Source organism: Penicillium bovifimosum (assembly GCF_028826915.1).
Source record: "Penicillium bovifimosum strain IBT 22155 chromosome Unknown utg000006l_segment0_segment0, whole genome shotgun sequence".
Classification (NCBI taxonomy): Eukaryota; Fungi; Ascomycota; class Eurotiomycetes; order Eurotiales; family Aspergillaceae; genus Penicillium; species Penicillium bovifimosum.
This window is the reverse complement of record NW_026622715.1, coordinates 988,695-1,002,461: the sequence shown is the minus strand read 5'-3', so window position 1 is coordinate 1,002,461 and position 13,767 is coordinate 988,695. Positions and strand designations below refer to the sequence as shown.

Sequence of the window (13,767 nt, the reverse complement as noted above, 5' to 3'; positions counted from 1 at the left end):
ACGCTGAAAGAACAACCCTATGCCATCCAAATTCCTGGTAGTGCACCGCTTGGCTCAGAACTAGTTACGTCTTGAACACTCCGTCTCGAAAGAAAAGGAGAAAACTAGAATTAAAATGAATTCCACCTAACAGCTGGCTTCCAATAATTCTGGCCTAGAATGCATCTATAGACGCATTCCGTCTAAGCGTTTGAAGATAATCAAATGGGATGCAGCCCGGTGCCTCTGCTAACATAAACTTCATCCCACAACCTTGGAGGTAAAAGTCCTGCATAACATGACCAACTGAGCTGACAGCTTTTTAGCTATTCTCGATCATGCCCAGCGCTACCTACCGATGAGTGCTACCGATGAGTAGTCGGTGTCTCTTGGGTTCGGTATGTCACTTTTTTCTACGGTTTTCCCCGTCACGTTTTTTTGCCTATTTCACCCTCTGATGTCCTATGACCCCACTGATGGGCTGATGATTATGATGGCTGGCTCAATGGGTCTGGTAGAGGTAGATCCAAAGCTCGGTTGCATTCTGGGCTAAAAGTGTCATGAATTATGGTATGTTCTGTATGATCAAGTATGGCCACCCGAATATGGAGATTTGCCTAGCATTGGTACATTGTAGCACGGTCGTAGTATGTATGTAGAAGTCATGGGCTCACTCGGCTCCATTCCACTTATATTTGGCCTACGGCCTACCTGTGGCCCTGATTCGCCTAATGGAGGGCTGCCATCAGACCAATTGACTGAATACGATATACCTCAGTCTTTGCAACTCTATGCTGATCATACCTATAGATCACTACTCTCTTCTGTTTTCAGATGTTTTACCTCACGAATCTGCCTCACAGACCCAGTCCTTGGACGATCAAGAAGCCTCGACCAGCACCTACCATTCAATGAGTCTGGAATCACTTTTCCGTCCACTCACGGGATAGTGGGATACTTCAGTTGTGGGGAAGTAATTCCAGACCCATTGAGTGGTTGGTGCTGTGCGAGGCTTCTTGATCGTTCAAGGAAAGGACTGGTTCTGTGAGGCAAATCCTTGAGGTAAAACACTGAAAAACAGAAGAGAGTCGTGATCTATAGAGGTATGATCAGCGTCGAGTTGCACAAACTGGGGTATATCAGATTCAGTCAATTGGTCTGATGGCAGCCGTCCATTAGCCGAATCAGGGTCACCATTGAGCAATTCATAGTCAATGGCACACTCCGCATACTCCTTTCGTTGAAATCCATTATGGAGGTTGGAAAGAGAGAGAGAGAGACATTTGCCCGATGTAGCTCGCCTAAGTATAAGCTGCGATGCGGGATTGCTGTCAGGCATTATGGAGGTTGGAAGTGAAATTAGGAGTGAAGTTGGAAGGAGGGGGGAATCAGAGGGGGAAGGAGGTATTTAAGAATTTTGAATCATTTGCTTACTGTGTACTGTGTGTAGTATGTTCGGCTAACTGGCGATAATATCGGGAGTCCTGGCGATAATATCGGCGGATAATTATCGGGAGACTCGAAATTTTGCCGATATCGTATCGGGAACATCTCTACCGGCGGCGGCGGCGGCGATGAGTGATCGAGTCATCAAGTGGTACAACTAGTATCCTGCTCAAGACTGGCGTGCAGAATCCCATAATTCACTATCGTCGTTGACTGACGCTGCTGGAAGCTTCAGGGTGCGACCAGCCGCGAGGACCGGCAGACGTACTATGGGTTATAGTTGAGTTCTAGAGCTCAGTCATGTTTGTGGTAGACGAGTAAGGAGAGTTTATGTCAACTATTGCGTCATGGTAGGCGAAGGTAATCAGAAAGATTATCAACTCATTTTTGCTTCCATCGAATCGATTTGGCAAATGCGTACTGCGAGAAGAATCCTACAGAAAGCGTGGTTTTTCCTACGAGGCTACGATACAGCTGGTCGGATAATAGGCTGGTTCGTACGACGGTACGAGCATACTGAGACAGACTGTTCGCGAACATCTCGACACAAGAGTGAAGAGACCCTTCGCGACGAAGCCGCTTATTATGCCGGGTAGTACTACGTATTCGATATCGGCGATAAGGCTCGGAGATAAGAGGAATGACATAACAAAGCATCTGGCGGATCGATAAGCAGGGTGTCTCCTCACTTGGGCGATCCATCGAGTCATCCCCTGTGCCACAAGTACAATAATACAACATCATTTTCAAGATGCCTGATAATGAAACCGACTCAACAGGGGGATCAGACAGAACCTGGCACCCTGCCAGCGAATGGCTGGAAGAAGGCGTGATGACCGACTCTCGCCCCGCGCAAGAGGCGTCCGAGGACGATGGCGACTGGGAGGATGAAATGGACAGTGAAGATAATCATCCAGGATTCTCTATCACAGATGGTAGGCCCATAGTCTCGACCGTTGACCATGACTCCATGTGGCTTGCAATGCGACTAACCGCAGGCTTCCTTCCATAGGAAACCCGCACATCGCCATAGGCAACATTGAGATCGAGCTTACAGCGGATGATTCGCAGGTCAGCGAGGATTTAGATTCGAACGGGGGCCACCCACGGGGTACGTCGTATAGAAGATCCTGCGCGGAGTTTGAACCAGTGGCTCATAGGTTGCAGCAGTTCTTGCCCCGGGTTCCGGCTTGTTCGAGTTAATTGCCGCTAGTGGGCTACAACACCTCCTTCACTCCTATGGTTGGACGACAGCCATGGATGAGCATGAAGGAGAGCAGTGGGAACCCGACGAAGATGACCCAGGCGACGAGGCCTTCATGAGCCTTTTTCGATATAGACCTCGAGCCAGGGGATCTGGAGAAGCCCCGAAATATCCTCCAGTCCCCCATCCAGAAGGCAAGAAGTTGATGCGCGAAGGCCATTTTGGAGTGGACGAACATTATGTCGACCGACTGAAGAAGCGCAAGAACGCCCTAGCGACTAGATTGATGTGGCGAGAATTAGGCGTTGATACTTATGGAGTGCAGAAAAGAGCCGGTCAATCCATTTCCCAGGTACGCAAACTGCACGTGCTCCGTTGATGTTTAATATTTGTTCGACAAGGGAGACTAACCCACGCCTTCGGGGCTGCGTCAGGGCTTGATTCCAGGGTCAGTCACAGACAGGATCATCCACTATGATACCCGAAGTTACTCAGGGCAGTTTTCTGACGATGGGAATTTCTTCTTCTGCTGCGCTCAAGACTTCAAGGTTCGGATGTATGATACATCCAACCCTTCGGATTGGAAGTATTATAAAACAGTCGATTATCCATTCGGCCGATGGACCATCACAGATGCGACATTGAGCCCTGACAACCGCTTCCTGGCCTATAGTTCAATAAAGAGCCAGGTCTACATGGCTCTCACAGACCCAGAGGACAGCTCAGATCCCACTGTTTTGGACTTTTGTGATCCAATCAGCCGACCTCGGGTATCTCTTGACAGGGATGATGAATTTGGGGTACGTATTGGCGCTGAAATATAAGTATTTCAATAACTCACTTAATATTGCTACAGATCTGGTCTCTCCGGTTCTCCGGAGATGGACGCGAGATAGTTGCTGGCACATCTGATGATTCCATCATCGTTTATGACGTGGAACGCATGTACCCAGTTCTAACCATGCGGGACCGCCATTTACGCCATGTAAACGCCGTATGCTACGGCGATACCTCGTCTCCGCACATCCTGTACTCAGGATCGGACGATAGCACCATCCGGGTCTGGGATCGACGATCAATGGGTGACGGGCGCGAAGCTGGCGCTTTCCTGGGACACACGGAAGGACTGACCTATGTCGACAGCAAGGGCGACGGTCGATATGTCTTATCCAACAGCAAAGATCAAACCATGAAGCTCTGGGATCTACGAAAGATGCTGACATCCGCCGATGTCGACGAAGCTAATCCACTTGAACGTATGACTGGGTTTGATTACCGCTTCGATGCGTATCCAGACAGGTACCGAAAAGACCCTAGGAAAGACTGCTCCGTCGTTACATACCGGGGCCACCGCGTTTTAAAGACCCTAATTCGCTGCCATTTCTCGCCGCCCGACAGTACAAACTCACGCTATGTGTATAGCGGCAGCGAGGACGGCAAGGTCTATGTGTACAACCTAGATGCCACTCTGGCCGGTACAATTGATGTTGGCAAAGCAACGGCCAACTCCCGGCCGCGTGATCCAGAGGCGTATGCTACGGCCTACGAAATGAGCGGGGATATGGTGTGGAGAACTTGTGTGCGGGATGCAAGCTGGCACCCCAGTGCGCCAGTGCTAGCTGGTAGGACCCCCTGTGGTATCTGTGACCTAGTACACATCGCTAACGCAGCCTCTCTCTTAGCAACCTCCTGGAATGGCTGGGGTCTTTCTACCGGCACTTGCACCGTCCATTCATGGAACGCTGGAGCCACAGAAGATGAAGGCTACCCAGCTCCGGCAGATAGTTATGATGACAAGTTGCGGTCCATTCCGGAGTTCAATCGATACCGCAAAACTGCACCGCGCTCCCGGCGCCCATTGCGCAGTCGGCCCGTTCGTCGTTGGATCATCAACGAGGACGCAGAGGATACAGTATGGTAGGTGAATGGAACCCAATACCAGTGATGGGAGTCATGTGGTTTTTGCCCACTGTACGAAAACATTCACGATCTGTTTGATGGAACCTTCATTGTGCGCTGTCACAAACATGTAACCTAGTAGTATATTTTTAACGATACTGAGATCTCAACCTCGCCAATAACGAATGCAATGCAACTTCTTTGTTCTTCCTTTTAATTCGCAGATGGGATTCCGGGCTACACGCGAGGCCAATGGCAAACAATGGCACGTAGAACATAGAAATCATTGTCTGAAATGTGTGGATTAAGTAAAAAAAGGGCTCCTTGGTGATACAAGATGCGATAAAAGGTGGTATCTCATAGACAGCGATCACTCTGTGCTTCGGATTGCATCGCACAAAAAAAGGAAAACAGCGCCAAGTGACGGCAGGCGTCACGGAAAAACAAAGTTGAGGACAGACAGTGCATAAAGGGTCGGGACCCGTCTGTAGTCTCGGCGAAGAGGATAATGGATGATTTCGAAACCATACAAGCTCAAGGCATTGAGGCACCGGGCAATAAAGCGATTGCGTTCCTGACAATCATCTTCCACCTTCGTATACACACAGTTCGGCAGGTAACGAGCATCGAGGCATCGATCAATAAGGCGTTTGCCCACCCTGGCAGTGACCCCTTAGCCCCTCACCGGCAACAGAATTTTCTTCAAATATCCATCTCATCATCTCATCCTCCTTAACAACCCCGCGGGATCAGAGCCCGGCAAGGCTTGTATCCCCCTTATGCGCCACCGACCAGAACTTGGTTGACGGGAATATGGACTAGCACGATGCATTAGTACCAGGTGACGTGCGAATCGCATACACGGAGTTTGTTTCGAACGTTCGGACACTTACTCAGCTTGACGAAGTAGCCAATTGCTCCCTATTACCAATGTCAGTTACTCGGCCACTTGATGTGCCTTGAGGAGAACCGCGTAAACACATACCATAACAAGGAAACCCATGCCAACAGCTTGGCTGATTTTGATAAATTCACGCTTGTCGGCTATCACGAAGGTCAGCGTGTCATGAATTCCCCTCGACGACAAGTGTGCACATACGCTTGGTGCAGCGGCGGACGAATTGGGAACCCTCCCGGACAAAGTCCTTAGGGATATCGGCAAGTTCCTGGAAAGTCTCGGACATGATTGCGAATATTGGATATTTTCGTAAAGATCACAAGATGTCGAGAAGAATGAAGTTAAAGGAAGGAGGCCGAATGTCCAAAAGACAGGTGGTTTCCCCATGGCATCGACCAATCGGGCTCGGGCCTCAGTCCGAGCGGGTCATAGTTGTTCCAGGCCCCGAGATTAGGAAGCTCGGGCCTGCGCGATTGCTCCAACGCTGCCTCGCTGCTTCGCCGCCCCGAGACTTAAGGTCGTCTCGCTGACTCTTCCTTGAAACCATCCAGCCACCGCTGTCGCTACGACCATTTCACGTCCCTGGTCTCCTGTGACTCTCTTCTATCTGTCTCCTGTTTATCGAAAGCCAGGGAGGTCCACGCGAGGGCTTACCAACTGGACGATTGTTCTTGTTCATCACTTTCGACGGCCCGAACGGCGTTTTACTTCATTCCCTTGCTCATCTTGTTGCTTCCCTATCCTGTTTCTATCTCTCCATACCCATCTTCTGTTCGTCTTGCCTGTCTGTGGCAGTCGTCATTATCTCCCCGTTTTCCCCATCTGTTCCGGCACTTTCAAGGGACAAACCTGTATCCTGTACGCCGCGTTCACAACTCGCGCGAGTGTTGTTCACCAGAAGCGTTTCATCGCTTCGGATTGTACGTATCCACGGCGCCTCTCATGTTTCTGATTACCATGTCACCCTTCGGGGCTTTTGGCCGTTTCTCGTCTGCTTTACCCCGTGAGGACTTGATCCCACGGGCTCCTGGGAGCTAATACGGGAATCTCGCTGACCCCACCCTCTCATACTGTTATTCCCACTGATGTTATTGTCAATGCTAATTGATAAATTGAATCTGCAGACAAGAAAGCGGGCCTGTATCTTCGAGCTTGAAATTCAGCCAATCTACAACTTACTTTTGAAAACTGAATCCTCTCGTGTAGGACGCTAATCTAGGTCACGATGGCTACCGACGAAGACAATTTTGACATCGACATCTACGGCGATGGCACCTACAATGCCAATGAACCAGCTGATTTCAAGCATGAGGACGCTGAGCTGCTTCTGGATGCTTCAGATGTTCCCCAGACGAATGCCGCGGGTGCGACCAACGCCAATAACCAGTCAGACAACGTGAAGGAGGAGAAGCCTGCTCCTGCTGATAACCAGCCCGCTGCCACCGACGGAGCTCAGGAGGCTCCTCAGCAGCAGCCCAACGGTCTACCGGCTGTCCAGCAAGGTACCAAGCGCAAGGAGCCCGAGGGAGTTCAATCAGAGCGCGATGCAAATGCTACGAGTGCTTTGATGATTACCGACCTCAACTGGTGGAATAACGAAGAAGATATTCGCGCCTGGACCAATCATGCCGGCGTTGAGACTGAGCTGAAGGAGGTGACCTTCAGTGAGCACAAGGTTAACGGAAAAAGCAAGGGGTAAGGACATCCTATACATAATTCCAACAACTATATCGGAGTTCTTACTTACGACTTAACAGTCAAGCCTTTGTCCTGTTCACAACCGCTCAGGCAGCCGCAGCTGCCCGTCGTAGCATTGAGTCTATCCCTAACAACGGACAGGGTCACGCCGTTCACTACACCAATGCTCACCAGAATCCGTTTAGAACGCTTCCCAAAGACAATCCCGCTCGCGGCGCTGCTGGCCGAACTGGCAGCGGCCCTCACACCGGCGGCAACAACTACAATGCCAATGCTGGCGGCGGTTCATTCCGCGGTCGCGGGGGCTACAACAACCGTGGCGGCATGGGTGGCAACTACAATGCTCGCGGCAATTTTGGTGGTGGCATGGGCGGATATCAAGGTGTCCCCAACCCCATGATGGGTGGTTTCCAGGGCCCTGCTATGGGCGGTATGCAAAACTTCAACTTTAATGCCAATCGCGGTGGCATGATGGGTGGCATGCGCGGCGGCATGCGTGGCGGCCGTGGTGGAGCTATGGGCCCTGGTGGCATGATGGGAATGCCTGCCATGCCTGCTATGGGTGGGATGGGTATGAACGCGATGCCCGGTATGGGTATGATGGGTGCCGGCATGGGCAATATGGCTGGTGCTGGCATGGGTGGTATGGGTGCCGGTATGGGAAATATGAATCCTGCTATGGGAAACATGGGTAACATGAGACCCGGTATGGGGGCTAATATGCAGCCACAAGGTAAGTGATCTTGGCTCTAACTTTTTTTTCTCGGTCTTTTGGTCCTAACTTTGTCCAGGTCAGCATGGTTACCAGGGCGCCGGTCAGCCCTTCACCCCTGCTAACTTCTACAACAACAATGCGAACCAAGGCCGTCCCAACAGCCAGAGTGGTCCCAGCAACCAGGGCGGTCCCAACAACCAAGGACAGGGTGCTGGCGCTGATGGTTCCTGGAACCCTCATGGTGCTAAGCGTTCTCGCCAGACTTAATTCAATTGCAATATATTGCGCAAAGTCCACCACTCGCAGGAGAACATGGGCTCGATGCCCTCACACTTTTTCTACCAGACTGGGTGGCCCGATGATGAGGTCCGGAGGGAGGGCACTTTTTTCTTCTTACCACTCAAAATTCACGCAATACGGTTTCACGTTTTGAGGCTCGGACTGTGAACATTGTCTGTCGTTGACGTCGTTTGCAGTTCGTTCCACGTTGCGTATTATGTATCTTCAAACAGTTAATGACATGCCTCCCTTTTTAGCTTTACCAATTTCAACGCCCGTCAAGCATCTAATCTTCCGTCTTCGCATGTTCTTCTTGCCTCAGTGTCCTTAGACGCCCCGCAAAAAAGGCGGTGGCATTGGCCATTCCACCGCCTGCCTGAGGATGCTGAATCATCCTTTTTGCGGAACGTCTGGGACGGGAATACAGTGGCCACTAAGACTAGATCACCATTTTACGCATATTTACTACTGAAGTACATCACGGCCGATTTTCGAGATTTCGCGATATCTCGCCAACCAACGCAAAATCTAAAAATCGATACACAGTACAATAATAGTACTGCCCGGAAATTCAGCACGCTGCCACCTCACTGGCCTCGTTTGCTCTGCTGTCTTGTCTTGGATATTTCTGTTCGGTCTTTATTAGGGCTTGTTTGATATCACATGACCAGTTGCATATCTACTTCTTTCAGAGCTCAGTTTTAAAGAAATAGAAGTACGAAATAATATGACATTGTATTGCGTGAATCAGAACGCCATTCTGTAATTCGTGTAATGTAAGTAGTCTTCCACCCATGAACGCATGACGGTGTGTATCCTTCATGGAAGTCAGATGCTAATCGCGCAGTATACAGACTTGTACAGGAGGCTCTCTATGTATAGTATAATGCGGTACATCGACAATAGAAAGACAGCAGGAGGGAAACATGGAAGAAATTGGGTATAAGGGGGTTGGGGGTAATAGACATGGAAGACATGTGGATAAAAGGAATAAATGGGACAAAATATAGGACCCAAGTAGAAGATAGTTGAAAGTGACAAGCCGGGTCTAGATGCTCAAAAGCAAACTGAGACCACTGGACCCCATCAACAGCCAATATATCTCAAACTTGCACTTGATATACATTGCTATCAAGTCCAGTACGTGGCCATGATCAGATAGTAAGAGATTCTGGCACGTATCGGCATCGATGCCGCCGGCCCACTGGGCGAGATTCGCCAGGGCAGCCCAATTGATATCAAAGTTGAAGGACCAGTCCTGCACTTCTTCAGTCCAGTAGGATACTGGCGTAAGCTCAGAACCGGAAGGTGATGTCGCTAGGAGACCTTGGTCCGAGTCGGTATCATCGAGATCCTCACACTTGGATACAGACTCGATAGAGCGACGTCTCTGCTTCTGCGTAGTTGACTGCGCTGCCGCTGTGCGGAGCTTGAGAAGTTTGGCAAAGATTTGTATCCGAGTGCGGAGAGGATGACTGGTTTCGTGTGCTGGAGATATCTTGAATGTCATATCAACCCACTCGTTCGGCGATAATTGGAAGACAGCGCGGCATTCGCGACTCAGGAGGGGCTTGGTGATGCATGCGCATTGGCATTGAAATAATGCCGGCTGTGGGGCATTGGAAATTCCCGACGACGCTTTGCTTCGTAAGACAAAATCTGTATATAAACTTGGAGTCAGGACAACTGCAGCCTCGGGCTGCAGTTGTTTCGTTTGACCCTTCACTTGGGACGAGCAAATGAATGAATCAAGCCCAATACTGCGAAGCAACCTGGTATCACATTCAACAACAGAGGATTCCTGGATCTTGCCGTTGAGACCTCTCAGAACTTCGTGGCCTCCGGCAACTTGCGCTATCGTCATGAACTGATCTCCAGGGAATGAGTCGCCTACTAATGTGTCCGTCATACTTTGGAATGATTGATATGGAGTTTGCGTCCAGAATTGCTGGGTGGCCCCGCCGGTAGGATGATAAGAGGGTTGAGTGGGCATGAGACCGGATGGTTCAAGCATATTCTGGAAGTCAAGATAAGTCGGGTTTAGAGTGGTGACAGCTGACGACGGGCTTAGGTAGCCTCGCACAAGCATCCCCGAGGTATTTCCAGCTTCAATAGCACCCCCAGACGGACCAGGTCCGCATATGTGGCAGCCTCTGACCGTGCTGCACTCCTCACACCTGGTCATAATATGAGAACACTGTTCGCACGCTCTTGGGTCAGGTTCATTCTGTTGTGTTGGCTCCTTCTCTTTTCTCGGACGCTTGCGCTTCTGGGAAGATTGTCCCGATCTCGAATTTCCTGGTGTATGTGGAGGCTGCAGTTTCCTGGGCTGCTTGTCGACTCCTCCAGGAAGGTGGGCTCTGGATTCAACCGACCTGGAAGGCAAGTCGTTCATTGGGAGTTTTCCAATAACATTGGTAGACCTTTGATGATGGCCGAGATTGAGCTGGCCATCTATCACAGAATGCAATGCAGAACCAGGTTCCGCGTTGCTTATGCTTCCGGGGTCCTCATAGTGCGCGTCAGGGTAGGGGTTATATCCCCTCTGGTTATTGGATTGATTCCATGATTCGTCGAGGTAGGACGGCAACTGTCCGCTGTGGTGACTAGCTTCAGCAGTGAAAGAGCCATACCCGTGGCATTGGCTATGACCATTACCTGTTCCAACGCTCCCTCTCCCGTCGCTGCCACGACGAGACTGATTGCCATTGGTCGGAACAGCTTCTGGACGAGGACTAGAACAGTTCTCTCTGATGTGCTTGAAAATTTCATCCCACTCAGCTACTACTGGCTTGGAGCAAATGGGACATGAGTCTGGAGCGGGCAATGGCGATCGTGTTTGCTCCAGCTCGGCTGAAGTTATGTCGAACCTGTGGTGATAGATAAAATGTTCACGCATCCTGTCCCGCCGGAATGTGATAGTTTTGCATCTGGAACAGTGCCACTGCTCGCTGGAAATCCTATGTGTCGTACTGAGGTGTCTTTTGAGTGTATTAAAGGCTGTGTACATCTTTGGATTCGCCTTATCTTCACACAGGTAACACTGGAATCTAACCCTAGCCTGGCAGACAGGCTTGTCTGGCGAGGCCGAGGATGGCGAGGCTGGCGATGGCGAGGCTGGGGATGGGGAGAGCTTGGAAGTGAAGAAGGTGGTCATGATTCGAAGCGTTTCCAGAACTTCAGAAACTTCATCTTGAGGGTATGACTTAGCAGACATACGATTCTTGCAAGCGGCAAAAGCCCTGACCATTTGATCCCCAAATTCCGCAAGAGGGGGTTGCATGGAGAAGGGCCTGGGATCTGGTATTCCCATTGCAATGCGGTCAAGCTCTGAGGAATGACCCGAGAGAAACTGTGCAGCCTGAGGACTGATGTTCGGCTCTGGGAAACCCGGTAAATCAAGATATTGAGGGATCTCCTTAAAGGGCAGATCCCTTTCCATGTTGCTCGCATCATCCTCATATTGTATAGGATGTGCTGTCAATTGACCACTGGATTCAGTGGCGTAAAATGTGGAGTCTAATGGATCATGGAGAGGGGCGTCCCAACTCGTCGAGCTCGATGCGCCGGTGAAGTCTGTCATATAGCCCTATGAGACATGAAATTAGTATTATGAAGCTTGAATGTACGGATGAGGTGCCTACTCCGGCATTGATTTCAGCATTCCACCCTTCGGAGGACGCAGAGTCAAGAGGGAAGTCCCACTGGTTTAAGTCGTCCATCTCGTTGGCCTTGATATTGTAAGATAAATTCACATAGAAGTATTCTCAAACAAGGTTAGGGTGTAGGCTCGAGAAATTGGCCAGTGAAAGTAGGACAAAAAGTACATAAGAAAGCGTGTTATGAGTACTTATAGTTCTCAGGTGAACTGGGGCATGGCCTCTGCGCCTCAACCTATAGGGTATGAAGACATAAAACCCGGGTTTGAAGGGGAGGATAAAAACGAAAAAATAAGGGAAAAAGAGAAATAAAATAAAATAAAACCAGACCTCGGGCCGGAAGGAAGGTCTTCCACTCGTCGTTACTCCAGCCAAAGACCGTTCCTGATGGTTATAAGTTATGCAGTACTAGTTATCCCGGTTCCTGAAAACTCGAGCCCAAGGCAAGGCCCGCAAGGGTATGAGCTTTGTACGTGCACTATATTGTGACGAGGCGGTACCTTGTCAGATTTTGTGATCTGCATATGGCGGCTGATATCATGAGGCAACCAATCAGAAAATTCCCCTCTTGCAGTTGGAGGGGCTCTTTACACATGACTTGCGGTAGACCGCCGGTAGTTGCGGATCCAGATCTGTTGTCTTGCCACCGAGCCGGAGTCGCTTGGAAATCAAGCATAATAGTGAGAACCTAGAAGTATAGCGGTGAGAACCTAGTCTCCTAGAAGTATAGCGGTGACACTATCCACTGTTTTGGCAGGTTTCGGTCTTTCGGACTTGGGACATCCGGGAGGGAGCAAAGATTCAGGAGGCAGTGCTTTGGGCGCAGGTCGATTTGTACACGTTGTTGATTCAATATGCAGATCCTTCGACAGTTCGGTTTCCGGAGAGCCCGACAGTTGCGAGAAAGAGTTCAACGACAAACAACGATGTCCACTACGGACATTTCCCGTTTTCCCCAGGGTTCCAATGGACAAGTGTTCGCAGCGGAGGGTAGATCAATAGACTGGAATCTGGATTGGAGAATTGGAGACCTCCAATGAAAAGTTGAGCAAACCAATAGATTTTATTGGCCACTGCGGATAAGACAGCTAAACTACGGCCCGTTGATGCCTAACACCGATCAATATCATATGTGACATGCTTATACACATGCTTCCTGTCCTATCCTTTGTACCCACAGTGCACGGACCATGGACTCGATTAAACCCAAAGAGCCGCCATTGATCGGCCGAGGGTATGTCGTAGGGCGTCCGAATTTCTTGAGGAAACTATGAAGCGAGCTTGAATTTTCAGAATAGTGTGCTGTGCAGAGGGCAAAAGCGGGGGAGCGCGTCAGCGGCCCCGGGCCGGGGGCTGACGGCTGAGGCCTGAGGGAGGTCAAGACTCAAAAGTAATGAAAAATAAGTGCAAAACTCCACCAACACCCCAGCCAGTGAGGCGAGACCATCAGGCGCGCGTAGAATCGTCAGGATTCGGGTGCAGGAATGAATGGGCAGGTGATTGAAAGCTGGCACTGGACGGGGGAAGTTGCATAGGGGCTCCGGGCTCAAGGCGGAATCAACCACATTTTCTCGATGGAGAACGGGACCTCGGATAGCTCGACGCTGACACTCTGTTCTGACAAAGATAAGACTAACCTCCCCTTGTCCCTGTGCCAATCGATCCATCCCACCTGTCGTCGGAACGTCGGATAGTGGCGGACAATTATACCCAGCAGTACTTTTGTCTTCTCGCCCTTGGATCCCATGATTTGGGCAATAGATGGTGATACTCGCCACCGAGTTCGCCTGTTCTCCAGGTTCACCGACTGTTGCTTTCCTCATTGTGGTTATTTGGTGGCTGTCTCTAGCCAAGGCTCAATTCACACGGCCGCCGGGCCGCATAGGGTGGTGAGAGTCGCCACCCAGCTTCCTCGCTTTGTCCCTTCTCCAGCCACCCACGAGGAGATATTATTTCATCATGGGTTATGTGGTCTGGCCAAGACTTGCAA

The 13,767-nt window shown here is 50.3% G+C and overlaps 4 protein-coding genes across 4 annotated transcripts; 2 read left to right on the top strand and 2 right to left on the bottom strand.

The window, feature by feature from the left end:
* Positions 1-2,176: 2,176 nt before the first annotated feature.
* N7515_008014 (WD40 repeat domain-containing protein) lies at positions 2,177-4,550 on the top strand (the record flags this gene model as incomplete). The annotated part of the gene is made up of 5 exons (XM_056668758.1): positions 2,177-2,360; positions 2,438-2,536; positions 2,596-2,981; positions 3,064-3,429; positions 3,486-4,550. The coding sequence occupies 5 exons, from the start codon at positions 2,177-2,179 to the stop codon at positions 4,548-4,550; spliced, it is 2,100 nt and encodes a 699-aa protein (XP_056518588.1).
* A 755-nt stretch (positions 4,551-5,305) lies between these two features.
* Positions 5,306-5,712, bottom strand: N7515_008013 (translocon subunit SSS1; the record flags this gene model as incomplete). Its single annotated transcript, XM_056668757.1, has 4 exons — positions 5,306-5,346; positions 5,422-5,449; positions 5,514-5,572; positions 5,628-5,712. The coding sequence occupies 4 exons, from the start codon at positions 5,710-5,712 to the stop codon at positions 5,306-5,308; spliced, it is 213 nt and encodes a 70-aa protein (XP_056518587.1).
* A 939-nt stretch (positions 5,713-6,651) lies between these two features.
* On the top strand, positions 6,652-8,106 carry N7515_008012 (uncharacterized protein; the record flags this gene model as incomplete). Its single annotated transcript, XM_056668756.1, has 3 exons — positions 6,652-7,121; positions 7,184-7,857; positions 7,916-8,106. 3 exons carry the CDS (start codon positions 6,652-6,654, stop codon positions 8,104-8,106), a joined length of 1,335 nt encoding a protein of 444 aa, XP_056518586.1.
* Positions 8,107-9,166: 1,060 nt separating this feature from the next.
* On the bottom strand, positions 9,167-11,840 carry N7515_008011 (putative C2H2 zinc finger domain protein; the record flags this gene model as incomplete). Its single annotated transcript, XM_056668755.1, has 2 exons — positions 9,167-11,707; positions 11,763-11,840. 2 exons carry the CDS (start codon positions 11,838-11,840, stop codon positions 9,167-9,169), a joined length of 2,619 nt encoding a protein of 872 aa, XP_056518585.1.
* Between the last annotated feature and the right edge of the window lie 1,927 nt (positions 11,841-13,767).